Source organism: Rattus norvegicus, chromosome 16 (genome assembly GCF_036323735.1).
Source record: "Rattus norvegicus strain BN/NHsdMcwi chromosome 16, GRCr8, whole genome shotgun sequence".
Lineage (NCBI taxonomy): Eukaryota > Metazoa > Chordata > Mammalia > Rodentia > Muridae > Rattus > Rattus norvegicus.
The window spans coordinates 43,985,471-44,007,203 of record NC_086034.1 but is presented as its reverse complement, the minus strand read 5'-3'; the positions used below and the strand labels follow the sequence as shown (position 1 = coordinate 44,007,203).

General features: G+C 36.4%; 1 protein-coding gene across 7 annotated transcripts in view; it reads left to right on the top strand.

Annotated features, from left to right (window-relative positions):
- Asb5 (ankyrin repeat and SOCS box-containing 5) overlaps positions 1-21,733 on the top strand; it is a 67,379-nt gene that overhangs the window by 31,115 nt on the left and 14,531 nt on the right. The window contains exons 1-2 of one of the 7 annotated variants that reach the window (XM_039094698.2): positions 17,078-17,143; positions 17,233-17,380. The exons of 5 other annotated variants lie outside the window; for them this stretch is intronic. In XM_039094698.2, the coding sequence (XP_038950626.1) occupies positions 17,254-17,380 (127 nt within the window). In that variant the 5' untranslated portion in view covers positions 17,078-17,143; positions 17,233-17,253. Of the gene's footprint in view, positions 1-11,314; positions 12,006-17,077; positions 17,144-17,232; positions 17,381-21,733 lie in introns of those variants that run through there. One more of the 7 variants, XM_039094701.2, reaches the window with a different exon arrangement.

Sequence of the window (21,733 nt, the reverse complement as noted above, 5' to 3'; positions counted from 1 at the left end):
AAGTACATGCTGAGAGCTCTCTCTGGTCTTAATGGCAATATTTGTCAAGTTTAATGATAGGCTATAAGGATTACAGCAGTTTTACCTTCAAGCAAATGGAATCAGTTCTAGACATCTGTTTCTTGAGTCCCCACAATATCAAGATTATAAGGAGGGAAATATGTTGCTTTTTTCCATAAGTAGATTTAGATGGGATGCAGCACAAAACAATCACTCTCAGATACAGTAATGGTAGTGAATACAGAGAATTAAGGTGCCTTTTCACACTTGAATGTTCAGAAATATTTTCCCAAAGAAAGCAGTTGTTTTCTTGATGTCAGGAAGGACCAGAGGCATGAATTTCAGGATGTACAAGAGAGAAAATAGCCCTGGGAAAAGTAAAAAGTTTAAAAACTAGAAAAATAAGAAATTAGACTCATATATTTTGAAAGAGTTTGAATATAAGACTTGAAATTTTTCAACTTTCTTTGAAGCTAGTAGGAGTCATTAGAGTTTGGGCATGAATGAAGTTGGGAAGATAAAAATAATGTAAGTAAAACCATAATTTATTATACATTTGCATTGTAGTAATTGTTGAAGATGCACAAGGGGACATGTTTGCAATAAGGAAACCAGTTTGGACCTTGACAGAAGGAACTACTTAAATTTACATCTGTGTGTGTGTGTGTGTGTGTGTGTGAGAGAGAGAGAGAGAGAGAGAGAGAGAGAGAGAGAGAGAGAGATTGTGACATTTCTTTGTATGCTAAGTGAAAATTTAGTTGAACAATGATAGAGCCCTTGATTAGTTCAATAGTGACTATAAGTATATGGCTGGAAAAGAAATAATAACAACAACAACAACACCCCCAAATAATCTGAGAACAAATTACTTTAAGCCTAAAGCCCAACCTAGATATCCTAGAATTACATGTTAGCATGTCAATCAGAGTGGGAGTTGAGCAGCCACACAGGCAATATGCGTGTCATAAAGGGGATGCTTGGCTGTCTTGTAAGTTGGCTGGGCCACCTACTTCACTATGAAAGGTCAAGAGAAATCAGGACATAGCAAAGCTATGGTGTTTAGTTTTTGTTGTGTTTATTTAATGTATAACCCTTCATTTATTTTAAAAATTACCAATTAACTTTCTGATTTTGATTTGCTCCCTGCTGCAACAACTGTTTGGCTTTCTGTCCACAGTGTTTTCGATTATCTGAGATTTGTAACACTTATCTGGAACTAGAATATTTATCTTTCGGTATCAGTCTTCTTTATTTTGAGCTTTTGGAGTTGCAAATGCATCTTTGAAGCAGGAATTTGCTTCAAAAGGTTTTTGATCCTTCAAGGCCATAGACAAAATTTTGGACTATGAAAATACCCAAGGGTAAGATGTTTCTGTGAGTTTGAAATTATCAGGGACACCGAAGCTCACAAGGAAGTTCTTTTGTGGTCGAGACTCTCATGAGGAATTTAAGATGCATGCAGATTTATCTCTGATTTTTGATTTCGTAAGTTTCTGAACTTAAGTTTGGCCCTATAGTTACCATCAACCATGCATATTTTTTGTCACAATTATGGCTGAGACTTGAAAGCAAGACATGGTATAATATGGCACCACCAGTCAAATGTTGAAGCGAATTGTCATTTTGAAAAATAGTGCAACCAATGTATAAAAAGAAGTTAGAATTCTATCTAACAACATTGAAGTCAAGATGTATACAAGTGAAGCAATTAAACTATAGCCCTAAGCCACCATATACCTTTTACTATTTATTGATAGAGCCCATTCTGTTTATATCAGCTTTAATAACTAAACTTTAGAGCAGCTGTTAGTAATGTCAGAAGTGATATTCATCCTATTATTTCTAAAGAATAATAGGTTTCCTGCCAGTGTGTGATTATTTATGAGATCACTTACAATATGAACACTTGTTATCTCAACAATGAATACTTTCAGGAGGCAAATATGATAACTTTTTAGTGACATCCATTTTATTAATGCATAAAAACACCCTGAACACATGTACTGAATATAGACGAAATGATTCTACACAGGAAGAATTGAAATGACATCTTTTCTAGAAGAGGATATGGTTCTCTTTTGAATTAAAAAAAATAGTTTGGGAACAAAGTTCCAAGTTTATAAATGACAGTCAGATTTTAATACATTTATAAGTCCTCCTGCTGCCTTTGGTGAGAAACACATCAATTCTGAAGTTAAACAACCTGACTTAGCTCATGATGGCTTCCCCAGAATAAGTTTTGCTAGGGGTATACTTCTTATGTATTTCTTCTCTTCTTCCTTTAGGAATTGTATTGTTCCTCCTTAAAAAAAATCATCACCATTTATTTCTGTTTGTCCAAAGTCAAAGATACTATATTAGTCATTAAAATAAGATATACCATGGCCCAGTCTCCTTAATGTGTGGAAGATATAAATAACCAAATAATTAAAGACATTATAAATGACATTTTTACAAAGTCAACCAGTTGCTATGGGAGTGTGGATGGAGAGACACAGCCATATATACTGTCTAGACACACAATATATTAAATGGTATATGTTTACATTTACAACATATATGTGCTATCATAATTAATAAGTTACTTTTGAATAAATGAGATAATGTCACTAAGAGCCAAATGTTGCATATGTAAAATAATTAAACAGAAAAAAACAGGGGCAATTCCTACAGTACTGAATTGAAAATGACCACAGTTTGTAATTACTGCTCTCTTAGAATTCAGCAAGGGAAGAGAGTGAGGTCTATTCATAGAGATGACTTAGTTTAAGAGTGAAAATATATGCTTATGAAGGAGAATAAATAAAACCAAGTTACATACAAAGACAAAGATGGCAAATTTAAAAACAGAAACAAGAATTCTGGTTTATTTTTATCAAAGCGAGTCTTAGAGGTAATAAGGCCAGGTTGAAGAGATGATGCCTCCTTTCTCAAACCCTGGAAGCACTCACAGTTCTTTTCAAAGCTTTCTAATGTCTTTACTGGATTAAGCATATGAAAGTGTCATTAGCTGACAGTAGAAATAATCACCACCATAAGTACTTTGTAAAGTCCTTGTTGTGATGACTCAATGTGGCATGGTATACATTGTGTGAAATACATATTGGAGATGGTGGATGGCTTCCTTGTTGTGGGCATAGCAGTACATTTCCTCATAGTGGCTCCATGGGTGATCCATAGATCCTGTCAAAACTTTAGTATACTATAAGCACATTTTCTGAACTAGAGGAAGTTTTTCTCAGTGAACCCCCTGCCCAAAGTAATGTGATCAAGAAGATATTTACTTATTTACAATGTCTATTCCTCTAAATCCATACTGAAGTGAAAGGGAAGGATCCAGGAAGGAAAGGAAAGGAGGGAAAGAGACAGGAAGAGAGGGAGGTAGGGAAGAAGGAACGAAGGAAGAAAGCATGTATGTATGAACTATAAGGGATGCATAGCATTTCTTCTTTACCAGCTACATAGGGAACCATTTTTTTCTCTCTAGCTTTCCCTTATTAATGCTACAAAGTTAACCTGGACTTCTATACTGGGAATGGTCAGTTGTTACAGATAGCATCTCTGAGTAAGGAAGTCCATGTTAAGATTCGATTGATGACAAATTGAATACTATATAATTCTGTGATCCTGTCAAACCCCATTGGTTTCTTTGAGAAAGGAGTTTGAAAGTTACTTTATTATACTTAAGGGAGTTCTGAGAGAGGCTGAAAGGATGGTGTAAGGAAAATAAGGTTATCATTTTCCTTTTGTTCTTAAGATGAAATCAATCTATCTTCATGAGTCTTCCTAAACTGGGCAATAGGCAAAGTTTTCTTCAAAGAATAGGATACAATAATCTCTAAAACCAAACTGTTTCATAAGACATAATTTAACAAGCTCTGTGCATAATTAAAGGACCTAACACCCTTCTAATATGACTGACCATCACCACTATCCATTCAACATTCTTTGGTGGGGATTAGAAGAACAAGTAACATTTTGGGCCCTTCAGGAATGTGCCTAACTGTGAAGTGGCACGGGGGCAGCTTTTCTCCAACAGGGCAGCTACAATTTCCATGGTACCACTACCTACTGAGGAAAATAGAAACCTTCAGAAACCCATAGACTCTTTCCAGAAGGCTTATAGTCTTAAACTCCGGGCAAAGAACAAACAAACTGAAATGTAACACCGGAATGCTACTCATGTTCTTAAATAGAAGCACTGGCTCCCATCCCCTGTCAAGTGTGCAGCGTGAGTCAGAGAATAACATGACAACTAGTAAATTAATTTATTCACTGAAAATCTGTCATTCGTCATCATAGAACCACAAAGTCTTTCATTAGAGCGAGCCATGTGAGACTGCAGAAGTTTGAGAGGAAGATCCACCTAAAAAGGTTTAATTATACCACCAGGGGATTTCAACTATGAGTTCAGAAACAAGACTACCCCAGTGAATCAACCCAGTAACAACTAAACTCCAGTGACTAATCACTGATGAGAACTAAAAACATTCATGTTTTCTGAATCTGACCTTGGTTACTAGGAAAATAACATTTACCACCTATCAAGTGAAAGCCAAAAGGATTTTTTAGAATGAAGTGGTATGATATAAATGAATGGCCTTGGAAGCTTTGTGTCTTTTTTCCCTCATGATTTTGATCCACAGCAGTAAATATGAAAAACGAAATGTTAGTTCCTTCTTAGTTTGCATACACAGAAGACAATACCATCTTCGTAGTAGCTCTTCTAGCATTACAAGTCAAGGAATTGAATACATCTTCAATCCTTTTTTCTTTCATGTCTATCAATCCCAGTTCATACAATTATGATGAAATAATTCACTGACCATGCTTTTAACATCCTTCTGATTAAACAAACAAATCAGCAAGACCAGTTTGGGTTGAAAAGAAAAAACAAGACCAGTATGGGTTGAAAAAGTCTTCCGAATTTTAAGTCCTACAGTGACACTTGTGATACTAATTGACTCAGTATTCCAAGGATCTGAAAAAGGGGAGAGTCTCTTTAAGTAAGTTGAGCAATTAGGCTCCACAGAAACCAATTTTATTTTTAAAATTTCATTTATGAAGGTCAACTGGATTAAGCAGTGGAAATAATTATTTAAAGGTCAATTGTATTATGTTATACAACTACAGAATTTAATCCTATAGGGTTCATTCTGTTTAAGTCTACAGAATTAAGCTAAATATTTATTTTCATTTTAAAATATGTTTAGAAGACAAAATATTCATGAGAGAAGGAGAAGTGTGCTTAGCACATACATACTTAACTTGGTGCTCTTGATGCAAACACAACTGCCAAGTGTTTAAGTTGAGAAGAAGTGATCACAGTATGACAAGAAGCTGTTTCAGGACTACTGCTGTTCTGAAGACTGAAATTATAACTTCCTAGACAAAATGTCACTGGATATTTGAAATAGCTATTCATGGAATAGAGGAAAAGCAATGCCTTAGATATTAAAGAAACTCAGCAACTACTTGTAAAAGAAATGAGAAGCCCTAGTAGATAAAATGGAGATTAAACTTAAATTATTGATGGCTGACAGACATGAATCTAACATGGTTCTAGCTTGCTTTAGCTATGTGATCCATACGGAGTAGCTTAGTATCTGTAGGCCTCAGTTTTCTCTAAAGTAAAATTAAAATAGCAATCTTTACTTCAATGGATTAGTAAAACTTACATGAGTGATTGGATTAGTAAAACATGAGAGATAAGATGTCTAAAATTACCAAAACCACTTCCTATTATATCTGGCTTAGAGTTTATAGTACATAAGTGATTCCTGTTTAGATTACGTTGTTATTGAAAATTTTCAAATGGTATAACACATGCTGTAATTTACTAGTAAAGCTGCTGATAGGTTATTCAATCCCAAGTGATCAGCTCTAAACATATGTGCATAATGATGACACTAATTGGATCCAGTAGGGGAGAGTGTGTGTGTGTGTGTGTAAAACAATAATTATTCTAGAAGAAGAAGTTACAGATTTGAGAGAGGGTGGAAGAAATGGGACAAGGAAGTAATTATAGGGAAAAGAAGGGACAAAATGATATAAATGAAGCACACTCAAGCATGAAACTCCAAAAAATGTAATAAAAAAGAAAAAGCCTGGAATTCTAATAATGAACTATGTTTGCCAAGAAGCGTGTAATCATGCCTGATTATATCTCCAAAGCATGCCTCATATCCAATATTATGTTAGTAAATTAGGTTAATAACTTCAAAGCGCAAGTGTTTGATTTTGTTTGTCAATGTTGTACTCATCAGTGGGGGCCCTTGAATATTCAAGTAAGTTGTCATATGTTCATTATGTATGTAGAAGGTGAACAATTTCAAACCAGGTTCTGTGGGCTGTTGAACTTTTAAACAGTAGCTTCAACTCTAGTTGAAGTTCATAACCTCAAAGTTCAAATTCATAGTTTTCTGCCCCACCCTGACTGCTCTCTCTACTGGCCTCCACCATTTAGAAGGAAGAATATCAGAGAACCGGAATTATTCAAAAAGTCTACAAACCACAAAGCAGGCCAAAAAGCTAAGCAAGATAAGCAAGAATTTCATGTCGAAGATTCAGGATATCCTTGGTTACTTTGGATTCTGTGATTGCCTTCATGAAGAAAGACCAGCCATCCTGAGACATTACATAGACAGGAATAATACTGCAAATGGTTAGCTACGTGGCCAGGAATTAAGCAGAATTCTGTTTAGACAGCCTAATCACAGTCAGGAGTTATAAAAGTTTTTGCAAGAATTTGTTCTATAATCTTATTATATCAGAGGATTTTTTCCATCATAGAAATTCTTTGTAAAGATACCATTAACTTTTTAAATTATTATTTGTTTTTAAAATCAGGTCAAATATCTGGACCTGCTAGACTGCAGGTAAACACAGAGCATGATGGTGATTCCCAAAAGTTGCATTCTTCTATCTCCCAGCTCAACCTGTAGGCAGTTCCACCAGAGAACTTTTTCTCTCTTGAAATTGTTTACTGCTTTTATAAGGTGGGAGAGGGACCTTTTGAATCATGTAACTTTTGTGAGACTCCTAAGTTTCATGAGCTTCCTGAGCCTTGTAAGTTAAATTAGCTTCCTGGGATTTATGAACCACCCTTTTAGAGGGAATGCTTGAGTTAAGAGGAATAGTTATACAGTAAGTACTTTAGACTTCATTTTTAGATTTTATCTGCTATGCTATTCTCTTTTTGGATCCTTGTTGAATCTTTGGATCTGTTTTAATTATCACAAGTTAGACATTTTAGTTTACACACACACACACACACACACACACACACACACACACACACAGCTGGTACATTCATTTGGAGGTTTGTTGGGAACTACAAAGAGAGGAAACAATTTATCTCTAGTGTTGGGTATCCTAGGGATGATCCTGTAGTCATCTTAGTAACTGAGAAGGAAAGAACAGCATCCTCTTCACTGGCACAGACTCTCTGTTTCTCAAAGACAGCATTAGCCCAATACTCAAGGCTGATCTGCCAAAGAGGATATGATGCCAGGTTGTCACTTAACATTAGAATTGAGGCCCATGTGATTAATGGCTTTCTATGTTTTTGTTATTAAGTACTTTTGCAAATAAATTCAAATTTCGTGTGAAAAAGAATTTAACATAAAACACCTTAACAGCTACCAGAAACTCAAGCCTTCTATAAGCATGTGCTTAGTCATGATAAAATTCCTGTGGCTGCAATTTTGTGGAGGAGAATGTTTACATGTAAAGTCTTTACTTAAGGTGCATATTGTATTTGTTTTCCTGCCAGCTGCTTTATTCAGACTAGAGAAGACAAGTTGCTAATTTTACTCCCTGTACAGATTTGTGACCCTTCTAAGATTTCAAACAGGCAAGTGGCAGAAATATAAATGTATGTGACCAAAGTAACAGCATGTAAGGAACATGTTATTTTATGAGACTACTAAACACCTTGTTCTCATACAAGTACTGGAAGCTATCTTAATTATGCCACTTTATAAGCTGACTTCATTAGAAAATACTTAGTGTTGTATGTGGTATTGAAGGTTAAGGATGGTTTTACTTCCCTTTTCTATTCACTGGTTCAGATATGTTAGCCTGTAGCACTTGGTAGCAATTTCATATCCTGAGAAGAGCTTAAGGTAAAAGCAGATACCCTAAGTCCCCATTCTTGCTTTGCTCTCAATCTTGGTGGTGACATTGAGGATAACATTTTATATTTCTTACCATAAAATTTGTTATCAAAATACCTTAAACAGGATCAGTTGTGTTGAATCCCACCAAGCCACCCCCATCCTCACTGACCCTTCCTGTAATGATCCTGAAGCTCACTTCTGTAGATGACACTTTGTAAGCTTCCCCTGTGTCAAGACACCATCCTGTCTTCCCCAGTACCCTCTGGCAGTCCTATTAAGTTCATAAGGCTCTTTGAAGGTATTTGTGAGTTTGACAATAGATAGGACCTAACACTGTGTAGTTAATTATTTGTGCCCCAGAAAAGCTTTCAGCTTAGAGAGCCCAAGTTACCTCTTGTTCATGATCTCACACATCCAATTGTTACCGTGAACATTCAGAATGTTCTCAGCAGACCTGCAAATGGCCACTATTTTAGGGCACTTCCTGTGGTATTGCAAATGACACATACTTCCATCATCTACTTTCTCTTTGTTATCTTCCATGCTGATGGGTGAAAGCACATGTTGGGCACATTGTGGGCAAAGTTACTCTTTTATTGCATATGTTCTCATCACATCCACCAAGCGCACTTAATGTACTTAGAAAATGCTGCTAGGTCATTTTTAATGTTACTTTTGCTCCACAAAGCTCAACATTTACTCCTTGGACTACATGGGGGAAAACACTATTTTCTTATTGTGCTTATTAGTAGAGCAGGTATTCAGAAGATGTGGATAGTCTGAGAGAGCATGGAGACTCTGTAATATTCAACACAGAGTGAAGGTCATCAGATAAAAACACATTTGACCTCCCTTTACCTTAATGGAGGTATATGTTCCTTGGCAAATCTTCTACTTTAAAATCATTCTAGCTGTGGTCTTCTTCTCCTTCTCCTTCTCCTTCTCCTTCTCCTCCTTCTCCTTCTTCTTCCTCTTGCTCCTCCTCCTCCTCCTCTTCATCCTTCTCCTTCTTCTTCATAGGCCACTTGCTGAGGCTGGTGCTATGTTGCCTTCACTATGCTAGAACTACTCTCATTTTTTTGCGTTTTTCTGTATGGAATTGGCCAAACCAGAGAACTTAGTGTAAAGTTTGCTAGCAGCATAACAAACCTGTCAGTTTCACCCCATGAAGTTAATGTGGGGTGGCAGGTCCTGTGACTGTTTGCACATGCCAATAGTCAGTTCAGACATCCAAACTAAACTCCACCTGGTCCCCACCCCCACCCCATTTTAATAAGCTTGTGTCCCCAAGTCAGGCCAACAAACAGTTTTACATAGGATACCAGCTCCTTCTTTTATTCCTTGTAATTGAGCAGGAATGTATTTATAGAGAGACATGGTCATAGGCTTGCCCTAAATGTTCTGCTTCACTTTTGCCCTCCCCCCTCTTCACATTAGCTCTCAAAGCCAACTATTAGTGAGGTCAACTGCAGTGACTCCAAGTCCAACATCTGGCACAGAGATTTCTTAATCTGATTCTACCAAGGTTGAAGATTTATTATAACATACCCGTCATACTCAGAGAGATCAAGCTATTTACAAAGAGAAATTTTAAGTATTCACTAATTAAATCCAGCATGATGAATAAGATTTCAGTGGATTTTATTGTGAAAGTTTCCATTTGAAATAACACCCTGGTTTTAAATTGGGAAGAAAACTATAAATAATGTTTTAATACATACACATTTGCTTTTGTAAAAGAAGTTTTCCCCAAGTAAATAATTTTGAAGACAACCTCAGAGATTTCACATAATCAGTAGAGAATGAACAGATTGGATGATGGCCAAGTATGAGGACATCCCTGACAACTAGTCCTGTATTTTTATTATTATTTTTTTAATGCTGGTGGTCAAAGCAAGAGCTTTCCAGACCATTTCATTCTTAGGCTCTTGGATAGTATTTTGATAGCTTGGTATTAGAAGCAATGGAATTAGAAATAAAACATGGAGATAATCAGGGAAAATTCGAGTGGTGACTTGACATAATGAAGTAATGAATCGGATTATATATGTTTCCACTTCAGTAAAAAAAAAGTCTTGGGGTATAGAAAATTGAGTTTATTAAGACATTTCCAGTGTAACCCACGAGGCTACATTTTTAAATACTTAATTACCACTAGTTCTCCATTGATCTCAAGTACACCCAGGAAAATATTCAGACAACAGCACTCAATTCAAACCAGTAAACCTGTGGTAGTAAACCTGAGGCTATGTAGTTTAATTTTTCAAGACCTTCTAGCAATAGTGACAGGATAATCATTAGGAGATTTCTAGGTGTCAAATCATTGGGAGACTTCTAGGTGTCAAATGCACTGCTACTTCAATTTACTTCAAAGTTTGTGTCCTCTTCTGGACACTTTATTTATTTATTTATTTATTTATTTATTTATTTATTTATTTATTTAATTTATTTATTTATTTACAAGCTTGACAGGGTATTACAGAGCTGTAATCTCAGCCTGTCAACTACAGAAGGATTTGAAGACAGCTTGGGCTACGTAAGACCCTGTCTTAAAAGCAAAAATAAGAAATAAAAAATAAACAACCTAGATAACTCCTCATTCCTAGTTTTTAAGGTATTCGTTCACATGAAAATGACTGATCTTTTAGACACTGTGCTTTATACCTGAATGAGATGAGGACGGTGTGGCTGAAGAGAAGGTTTTTTATGGTAGATGGAGGGAGAGTAGAGAGAGCTACAGGCATGAGATAGAGCCCACAGCAAGGAGAAAAAGAAATTGACTTAACCTGGCCATGTGTGGAGGTGGGTGGAAGTGGTGGGCAGAGAGAGGGTCAGGAGGACCAAGATACCAAAGAGAACCAAGAGCACAAGCCAACTGAAATGGCAGGGCCATAAATGAATGAGAAGCTGGGGTTAAGGGAAGCCCATGGGCTAAAAACATTTAGGGTAGTGGATGGGGTGAGAAGAACTGGGAAGAGCCAGGATGGCAGCAGCCTTTATACCAGGGACACACTGAAAGAGCCTACAGACATGTGCACTTTGATGTGCTAATAGGCACCCCTGTTATAACAGGTCCCTTTATACCAGGGACACACTGAAAGAGCCTACAGACAGTGTGCACTTTGATGTGCTAACCCCTGTTAACCATTTAACCTATTTTTTAATTTTTTAAAATTTTTGTGTACATTGGTTTTGCCTGCATGTGTGTCGATATGAGGTTGTCAGATCCCCTGGAACAGGAATTACAGACAGCTGTGAGCTGCCATGTAGGTGCTGGGAATTGAATTCAAGTCCTCTGGAAGAACAGCCAATGCTTGTATCCACTTAGCCATCTCTCCAGCTTGGACCTGACCGCACACTGCTTATGTTTGTTAAATTGTACCTAAACTGGCAAAATTTAGATCTTACTAATGTTCCATGTCTTCTCAAAATTTCTCCTTTTGCCACAGTGCTTATTTCGCCTTATGTACTATCTTGTGGCTATCCAGCCACCTTTTCTGTAGGTGTGACTTTTAAGTCACCTATGCCCTTTTCTATCCAGACTGCTCTAGTTAAAAGGGAAAATATCATAGACCCCAAGACAGGTCACTGTATGTTTCACTGACTTTTGAAACACAGGCTAACTATTAGATAACAATCAGTGCAGACACTCCTGGTTGACTTGCCCTCAGAGTCAGTCTATCGTCATTGAATCTCACTGAGCCACCAGATTTAGAGCTATTCATGTTTAAATAAAATAGAATAGGAAGTAAAATGAAGCAAGGATGGGGCTCAGAAACATCTTTTAGGAATTGGATGGACACATGACCCTGTAAGGAAGTTCCAACACAGCCTCTTGGGAGGGAGCCATGAGACTCTGTAAGGGTGAGAACTTGCCACTGAGAGGTAAGGCATTCTGAGGTGCTTCTGTGATGGCATAAAGTGAAGAAGATCCTGTGTAGTACTCACTGACCCATCAGCAACTAGGATGACTAAATATCTGTTAAGCATGAGAATCTTATACTTGAGAAAATGGTGTGAGGGCAAAGAGGTTGTTCAAAAGGAAAAGTAGTTACAATGCATGTCTGGCATCCTGAGTTCAATCCCTGGGGTGGCACATTTGAGATATGTACATATATACATACCACACACACAACACACACAAAAAACATACACACATGACACACATGCACATTCGACAACACATACCATATACACACAGGTACACACACATGCCATATACACACACATACATAAACATACCATATATGCACACAAACACACTTTATATACACACAAACACACCATATCATACAAACATAAACCATACATACACAAAAATATACAACAGAAACACACGAACATACACACACCATATATACACACAAACATATATACATATGATATACATGAACACAAACACACAGACACACAAAGATACACACATACCATATATACACATAGACATAAACATACACCATATACATGAACACACTCCAGGTATTACACAAACACACACAACACACACACATACCATATACACACAGATAAAAACATACCATATACACATACTCCATATATACACACAAACACACCATATACATACACACAAACGTATACCATATATACACACAAACACACAAATGTACAATACCCATATCATACACAAACACACACCCCACACATACACATACTCACACATATACACACAGATACACAGGAACATACACACATACCATATACATACACAAACACACGTATATATCATATACACAAACATAAGCACACACACAGACACACACAAACATACACTCACACCATATACACAAACATACAATGCATATGCACACACAAATGCATATACTATATACACACAGACACAAGCACACAAATACAAAATACACATACATCATGTACACACAAACACCATACACACACACACACTAACAAACACACACCTACAAATACAAAAACACAGACACAAGCACACCACATACACAAAATACAATAGAGAATAAAAGACACTATTTAGTGTTTTGAGGGGATCACAAGTGTGTGTTTTATATATTATTTTTCCCAATAGTAAAGAATTTAAAGGTTATACAAATTAAAGTCTCCTTTTAGAAGCAAGTTTATAAATTGAGATCCTCTATGGGAAATAAAAATTGTCAATCTATGCTTGTTTTTATAGTAAAATTAGTTTTTCCTTAATTATGATACTGTGATTATAGTGAAAAGATTAGATACAGATGCTGAAATATTTATGGATGAAATGATATACTAAGATTTATCACCAAATAACCCTAGAAGTGTTTTCAGAGTACATTGTAGATGACAAGACAAACTATGAGTTGGTAATTGTTGGAGGCGGGTGATATTTATGTGGATGCACTTTAAACTGCTTAGTAAAACACTGGGGAAGGCGCCAATCAAGATGTAAGCAGGGTTTGCTTGTTTATTGTCTCTTTCTGACAGTGGAAGAAAAGCTGCCCTGGATCCAAGTACCATCACTCAGAAATATCTCTCAGAAGCACTAATCTGGGAATTGTCTGGCATTTATTTACTTATCTAAACAGTACTTCTCAGAAGCAACAATCTATGTGATTGGCTGTGCCAACTTAAAAGTTTAAATGTTTGCCTTGAATTTAGATTTTTTAAGTGGTCAGAAGGTAGGTGCACTTTCTAGTCTTTTTTTTTTTTTTTAAGTTTTATTCTTGTCTAATCCTGCTTTACATTGATATGTAGATTTCTGCCATAATGCTTCAGGTTTTAGCATTCTGGCTTTCAATGTCTAAAAAGTAAGGATTTCTCTCCTCCACAAGAACTTCTAGGAGTTGAAGGCTCCTAGTAAATGTCTATCACTTTAACCTCGCTTTCTTATTGGAGATTGTTGATCACACCCAAAATTTCTGTGTGTTCAGACACATTGGCACTAATAAAATTGGAATAAAATTGGATCCTTCCGTTTCCTGACACTATCAGTATAAATACTGGGTCATCTCTAGTTCAAAGTATTTCTTCGTTGCTTTTTCTCTAAAATTAGTAATTTAGCGTTCATCATCTTCTATAGAATATGATTTTCTTTAATTTCCCTAGTGTTTTGTTTTATCCTGGTCCGTCTACCTACTTATAAGACCTAATGATTCCCTATAATATAACCAGCTTGTCTTTTTTCACTCACACTAGGGAAAGATCTTAGATTCCTTTGTATGGGTAGAGATTACAGAGTCCATCCTCATTTGCACATAGGTAAGCAACATCCAAAGGGATCTGCTTCAAGTCTTTATTGTGTGTTTATTTTAGTGAAACATGCATCTAATCAGAGCATGCATAAAATGATCAGACTCTGTTCAACCCTTTGTACTTTTTAATTGAATGACCTATAACACATCTCTTAATCTGTGAAGTCACTTCTACAAATCCACTTTTCTTCTGAATAAATTACAATATTAAAAAGGAAAAAAACATCTGCTTCAGTCTATCTCCAAGCCAGCTCATAACTCAACTCAATTAAGAATAAAGACATGGGGTTGGGGATTTAGCTCAGTGGTAGAGCGCTTGCCTAGGAAGCGCAAGGCCCTGGGTTCGGTCCCCAGCTCCGAAAAAAAAAAAAAAAAAAACCAAAAAAAAAAAAAAAAGGAATAAAGACATGGTAAAATCCAATGTCATATTTTTTAAAATACATGTTTATTGATTAAAATAGAATTGTATCACTTCTGCTTTCCTCTGTCAACCTCATCCTCCCATTTACCCTCCCTTCAACCTCTCCAATCACCTTCCTCAAGTTGATATATTTTAACTATTATTCTCCCTCTCCCTCTCCCTCTCCCTCTCCCTCTCCCTCTCCCCCTCCCCCTCCCCTTCCCCCTCACCCTCCCCCTCTCCCTCTCCCCCCTCTCCCTCTCGATTTTGTTACTGCTGTGTATATAGTTTCAAAGCTGGCCCCTCTGTACTGGAAAACTAATAAGGGTGTTCATTCTTAGAAGAAGCAGATTCCTTCTCCCAGAAGTCATTTGTTGCCTGTATTTCTTTGTCTAGAAGTCAGACCTGTGATATTTTCTTCCTTCCACATTAACATACCCATTGATGTTGCCATTGTTGTTGTTGTGCTCATGCCCCCATTTACAGGAGAAATGGATTCACGGAAGACTTCTTGGTATTCTAGCTCTTGCAGCCTTTCCTCCCTCTCTTCCCCAGTTTTCTGAGCCATAGTGGCAGGAGCTGTGATGGAGTAGTATCTATTGGAGCCAGGTTTCCCAGAATCTGTTAATCTCTCTATTGTGTTCAGTTGTAGTTTTCTTTGATGGTTTCCATTGTTCCAGAGAAGCTTCTTAGATGAGCAGTGAGAACTACATTTATCTGTGGGTGTAAAGATAGTATTTAGAATGAAGTAAGGAATGATGCTGGTCTAGCTAAGTGGTGATAGTTGAGTTTTTGTCTTAATTTGCCTTATTTTGTTTTTTGCCCCTCTCTGCACTGGAAATTTGTTTGCATCATATCTACAACCATCTTAAGGGCAAAATTACTCCAGTATCTGAAACTTTCTTTTCATTGATTTAATTACTTTTAAAAAGTAATTAAATAATAAATTTTAAAAAGTAAAAAAGTATTTACTTTTCTTGTTAAGAATTCATACTTTCTTTGTGAGAATAAACTATACATAAAGGAGCCAGTAGTTAATTATCATTGGCTCAAGTTGAACACCAAAGACTGAATCGGCCTTTTTAGTCTTTATTTCATCTAGGGAATGAGCTACCCATGCAAATTGCCCGAGATGAGCTGTCTCTGAGTTTGTTTGATTGGAAATATCTGGGCCCCTTGGTGGTAATATATTGTACCTAATATTCATGTGCTAGCTTTTCTTTTGTGTGTGACTCATAAAAAAACTGAATCAAAGATTCTTATACTTAGAAGATGGTGATACCACTCACATGACCTATGGTATAGGAAATGAAGATGGAGTACTTTAAGTGACATTTCTAGAAACTTCCAAGGAGTAAGCCCAGAACTTGAGATAATAACATTTTTGGTATCCGTTAGTTATATATTTGATGTAAATACCAGCACGGTAATGTAGCAGCAGATGTAAACAAGAAGAGCGTGGGAACTCATTTTCTTTACTAAATATTTTTTCCCCTCTTACTTGACGTATTGCAGGGAGACAGAGCTCTGGTTATTTCATTTCCTCTCTGGGCCAATAGCAGCTAGAGCCTTTTCACTGGTAATAAGGTATCGGGCTCTGTCACCAGTATTCATCTGGGCAGATCTCAGGATGTTAATACTCAGTAATATGATGAGCAGCTCAGTTAATCCTTGGAGTCCCATCACGGTTCAGTTGCTTTTCTTCTCTTCTTCATGGAGCTCTGCTCAGTTCCACATGCCAGCAAAAACGCAGGCACACGTTTCCTTTTTCCTCTCACCCCTCCAGCTTTTCCTTTTAGGGCGAAAAATCTCAGCTGTACTTAAATTGCCTCTGACGTGTTGTGGTTTAGGAATGACCTCTAGGAAACAAAACACAACAGTGAGCTGTGCCTACATGAATAAGATGTCCGGCGATTTGTACATTCTAACCTTAGATCCTCACAAACTGAAGGCATGAGTTAGATGCCACCTGGTTCTAATGCACATACAATGCTTATGTGTGATGATGATGGGGGCAAGCCTCAGGACTCCTTGATCACTTTTGAGCCCTTTGACGATGAAGTTCTGTCTGCAGCCGTTATCATAGGCAATTTTACATTTGATCGACTTACATATCAAAGAAATAGGCTTTGATATCAAAGTAACCGGGTATTCATCTTTTGTCCTTATCAAGAAAAGGCATTTTAGTAATGTTTTCCATTTTGGATCACACAAAGAGTTAAACATTTCTTGCTGCGGAGAGTCTCTGCTTTAAAAATAGAAAATGGTACAACGTTCCTGGTCCTTCCCCCACACTGCATCCACCAGCCCCTTTCCAAGTATTTCTGAATAGTGTTCAAAGTCGAAGCCTTTCTCCAGGCAGCACACAGGAACCTTTGTGAAAGTCTGAAGGGAAGGAAAAAGTAGGTAAAAAAAAAAAAACAAACAAAAAACAGATGCTACTACTTCTTCTGGGTAGAGGACTTGTTCTTGTGACACCTGTTTGTTACAGACAAATAACACCAACCCAAGTATGTCGGCAGACATTGCTGTTGAAGGGAACAACGGCATTAAGCAAATCCTCACGAAAAGAAAGCTAGCAAATGTAGAGGAATGTTCTTCTAAGCGCAAAGCTAGCTGGGGTATTCTGACCAGTCAAGGTTAGTACAGCAGGTGTTGTAATAAACTATGTTGACCTATTTTGCAAATACTAACTTGAAACTGTGGGTGCTTTCCAGAGTGTGGATTTTGAGATGTGACTGTATGGCATGGCATAGGACAGCGCTCTCATCTTTTAGGTTTTTGAAAATGCATCTGCTGATTCTCCACTTTGATTGTATATTAAAGATGATGGTAAACTTTTACTGGGTTAATCCTCTCTTCCTTTTATTGGTCATCTCTAACTGGCATGGAAATTAATACAGGCTATTAAGTAGGAAAAGACTGCTTAAGAGCAATATGGATTTTTAAAAATCATGTAAATTGAACCATATGCTGGAAGGATGATTTAAGTAAGAATATGAGTGCAAGGACCTTGTGGGAATGTCCTTATACTGTGTGAATTTTAATAATAGAAAAGTGTATTAAATATAAAGAAGGATGAACACAGCAGTTAAAAGAGTAAGTTATGGGAGGGAATTTTATGTTAAAAAGAGAAAATACCTTAGAAAAAAACAGAACACTAATATAGTCCATAAAAGAAATAAATGTTGGAAGTGGAGAGTCTGAAACATCCCTTCATAACAGTTATGTTTACTGTGTAATGGGGTTTGAAGATGGTTATTTATAAATGATGGTTAATTTTCAGAGGAAACATTTTTAAGTAGGAACACATGTTATTTCTTTAAAAGATTGAAACAAGTGATTGGATTGTTTCTCTTCACTACAAACCTTGCACCTTTTCAAATGTTATCAATATGCTTAACAATAAAATAGCCCTAAGATATGAGCAAAAAATTGACTACAAAGGAAACAGGCAGAAACAAATAAGCTATCATTTTAAAACATGAAAGCCTAATTCAGCAATGTACAAACTGTTATTTTATTGGTAGGGTTAGAGACAGCCCTAGGAAAGCATGAAATAAGTAACCTCATAGCACCTTATAAACTTTTATGTCTTCAGTGAATATAGTGATTATGGTAGAAGTGAACATCTTCTGGACTTTTCTTAAATGGAGTAAAAAAGATCTTTGTGGTAGACCTCAGAAAGTAGTAACGATTGATGTGTAAGAGAACACAAAAATCTAGTGTCTAAATTCACCTCAATGAGTCTTTGCATCTTAGGCTGATAGAAACTTCATAGGAGGTTGAAATTAAGCCATAAAATTACATTCCAAATGTAACAATGATAAATGACCTTTGACCTACTTTAAATCTACTGAAATTATGGTAAATGAGAAATAACCTGCCTGTGTTTTGAGGTGAAAAAAAAACAAGACTTATTTATCAAACTTCTATTCAATTGAAGTTCAGAATTTTTCAACCCTGTTAATATTAGTGTAAATTGGTCCAGTCATGATACAGGTCGATTTGATGAAAAGGATCAAAATTTCAGGAATTCATCCTAAGCATATATGTAGGGATATTCACAAAGGAACATGATTGTGCTGATTTTCTAAATCTAGAAGCCATTTGAGGTCCAGGGAAATTATAGATAGGTAGAATTTTATGATTTACCAAAAGGATATTTTTTGTTGTTGTTTTGTCTTTTTGTGTTTTTTTAAATTTTGTTTTTCTTGGATATTTTATGTATTTACATTTCAAATGTTATCCCCTTTCTCCCCTCTCCCATACCCCCTCACTCCTCCCCCTGCTTTGATGAGGATGCTCCCACTCCCACCCACTCACTCCAACCTCAACATCCTGGCATTATCCTACATTGGGGAAATGAGCCTTCACAGGACCAAGGGTTTTTTCTCCAATAAGGAGATTTTAAGGTCTTCAAATCAAGGGTTCAGTTACATTGGATTAGTTATTCAGTTACATACTTAGATATCTAAGGGGAGTCACTGAGTAGTCAACTAGATATGGAAACTCAAGTTGAGAGAACATTTGGAGTCATCAATGTATGGGAAATGTTTACACCCAGAATAATGGTTTAGAGTATAAAAGGAATATACCCCCTTGCAAAGCTTGTCAAGTTGGGTTTGGTTCTTAGAATCCACGTAGTAAAAAGACAAAAATATCTCCCCCAAGTTGTTCTCTGACATCTACCCACATGCATTGGCCTGAATGTACATGTGACACACATACTTGTATACACAGAGACACACATTAAATAATTAAATGTAATAAAAATTTAGTAATCATTAGTTGACCTATGATGAGGTAAGTAGTTATATGGTTACCATAAACTATCTCTATCATAGAGCAGCTATGTAAAATGTTACAGAATTTTATTTTGGGACGTGAAACAATGACCACCATAACTAAATGAAACAGAGTACTGACATGGTAAGTGACTTTTGTAATTTCAGCCTACTGGAAGCTGGAGCAGGATGATTGTCATTGAGTGTAAGGGCAGTCTGAGCTACCTAAAAAGTTCCAAAATGGCCTGGACTATACTATCTAAAAACCATGAAAACAAAACCCAAAATATATTCAAAGCAGTGTGAACAGGGTGCTCCATCTTATTTTGACATGCTATTTTTTTAAAAGTTATGATTAATGGTAGAATTGCCATTTACCAACAGTAGGGTTTTAGGGACCTCCAGTGAAGGATTCCCTTAAGTTAAGGTGCCTGTTTAGACATCTAAATGAAGAAGTTGGATAGCCAGGTGGAAACAAAGTCTTAAATTTAGACGAGAGGACTGGTCTAGAAATACACAATTAGGGCACCCAACCTGTGGGTGTTATCTATATCCAGGAGACTAGTAAAGGTCTCATGGATTAGTAAAGAGAGACACAAAGCCTCACCTTGGGACAGTGAGGATCCACAATAGAGAGAACGTGATGAAAAGATAACATCTGAGCCAGTAAGAGCTGATTCCTATCAGAAAACACAAGAACTGTCAGTCCTATGAGGTTCTTGAAAACCATAGGCTTAACCAATTTACTATGGCCATATGGAAGGATGGTGATTCTGTTTAGAAACAAAATTAAAAGTAGCTGCTTTTAAGAAAACAATGTGTTCGCTTGGTGAAGTCAGGACTTTGTCTGGATGTGCTCCAATGAGGGCACTGAGGTTTATGGGGAATCAGGCAGACTCCTACATTATGGAATTGCCCATACATGCATGATGCCTGGTCCAGCACTGAGATCATTCCATATCCACATCTCACTCATGGATAATAAACAAAAAAGGGTTAGATGATTCAAAGCTCCATGTTATTTGTTTCTTGTAAGAGGCAGTCCTCATGAGAAAAACAATTAGGACCCAGTAATCAAAGCTAAAATACCATGCCAAAACCATTTCCCTCTATGTTTACTTAGACATTTCCTAACATTTCCTCACACATAATAATGAAAGGGGGATCAAAATGATGCTGGATGATGAATAGAAACCATGAGAACCTTCACATTGATGGCTGCTAGTCTGTACAATGTTAATGTCTTAATAATGTATTTATTCATCAACGCATTAATAGCAAAAGCCCATATCAAGGCATAACATTAAATACTTTTTAACATATGTTTTATGTGTATCAGTGAGGAGAGTTTTTCAGACATTTATGTATGTGCTCCATGTCATATCTGGTGCCAGTGGAGACCAAAGAGGCGGTTTTAAATTCTAGAACTCTAGTTCTGGATGCTTGTGAACTACCATGTGGGTGTTGGGACCCAAACAGGGTCTTCTGAAAGAACAAGTTCTCAGAACTACTGAACTCTCTCTCCAGCCCTTTAATTGTCTCCATGTTTTCTGTGTGTAATTTTGGTTTTGATATTTTGTGTCTTATGATGAATAGTTTATTTCTATTTTGATTTTCATTTTTTGAGGGGGAATTTCCCCTGTTTTTAGTTTTCTTTTCTTTTCTTTTCTTTTTTTTTTTTTGGAAGAGGTATTGAGAAAACATGAAATTTGTTGGGTAGGTAGGTGGGGAGGATCTGGGAGGAGTTGGGAGAGTGAAGAAGGAGAAATATGATTAAAACATCATATGAAAAATGATTAATAACAATTTTAAAGAAGAAAGAAGTAAAGTATAACCTCAGTATTTGGCTTTCAACTGAAATGTACTATTTCATTTCATTGGTTTCACACAATATTTTAGTCAGCGATCATAAAAATGGCCACTAATATCTATTGATTACAATGCTCATCTGACTGCTGAGAAAAATCCAGGAAGATCTATGATTATTTGTAGTGCTAGCATAAAGATAAACTGACCTGAAGTTAGTTGAACATAGTTATGTAGTTACAATTTTATTTATTTGATTCTAATAAACTCAGTAGTGGTGTTAGCTGTTTTCTTTTAACTATATATATGTATGTATATATATATATATATATATATATATATATATATATAACTATTTTCTTTTTCATGGAAGATTTCAGAAACTAGGAACCAATTTTA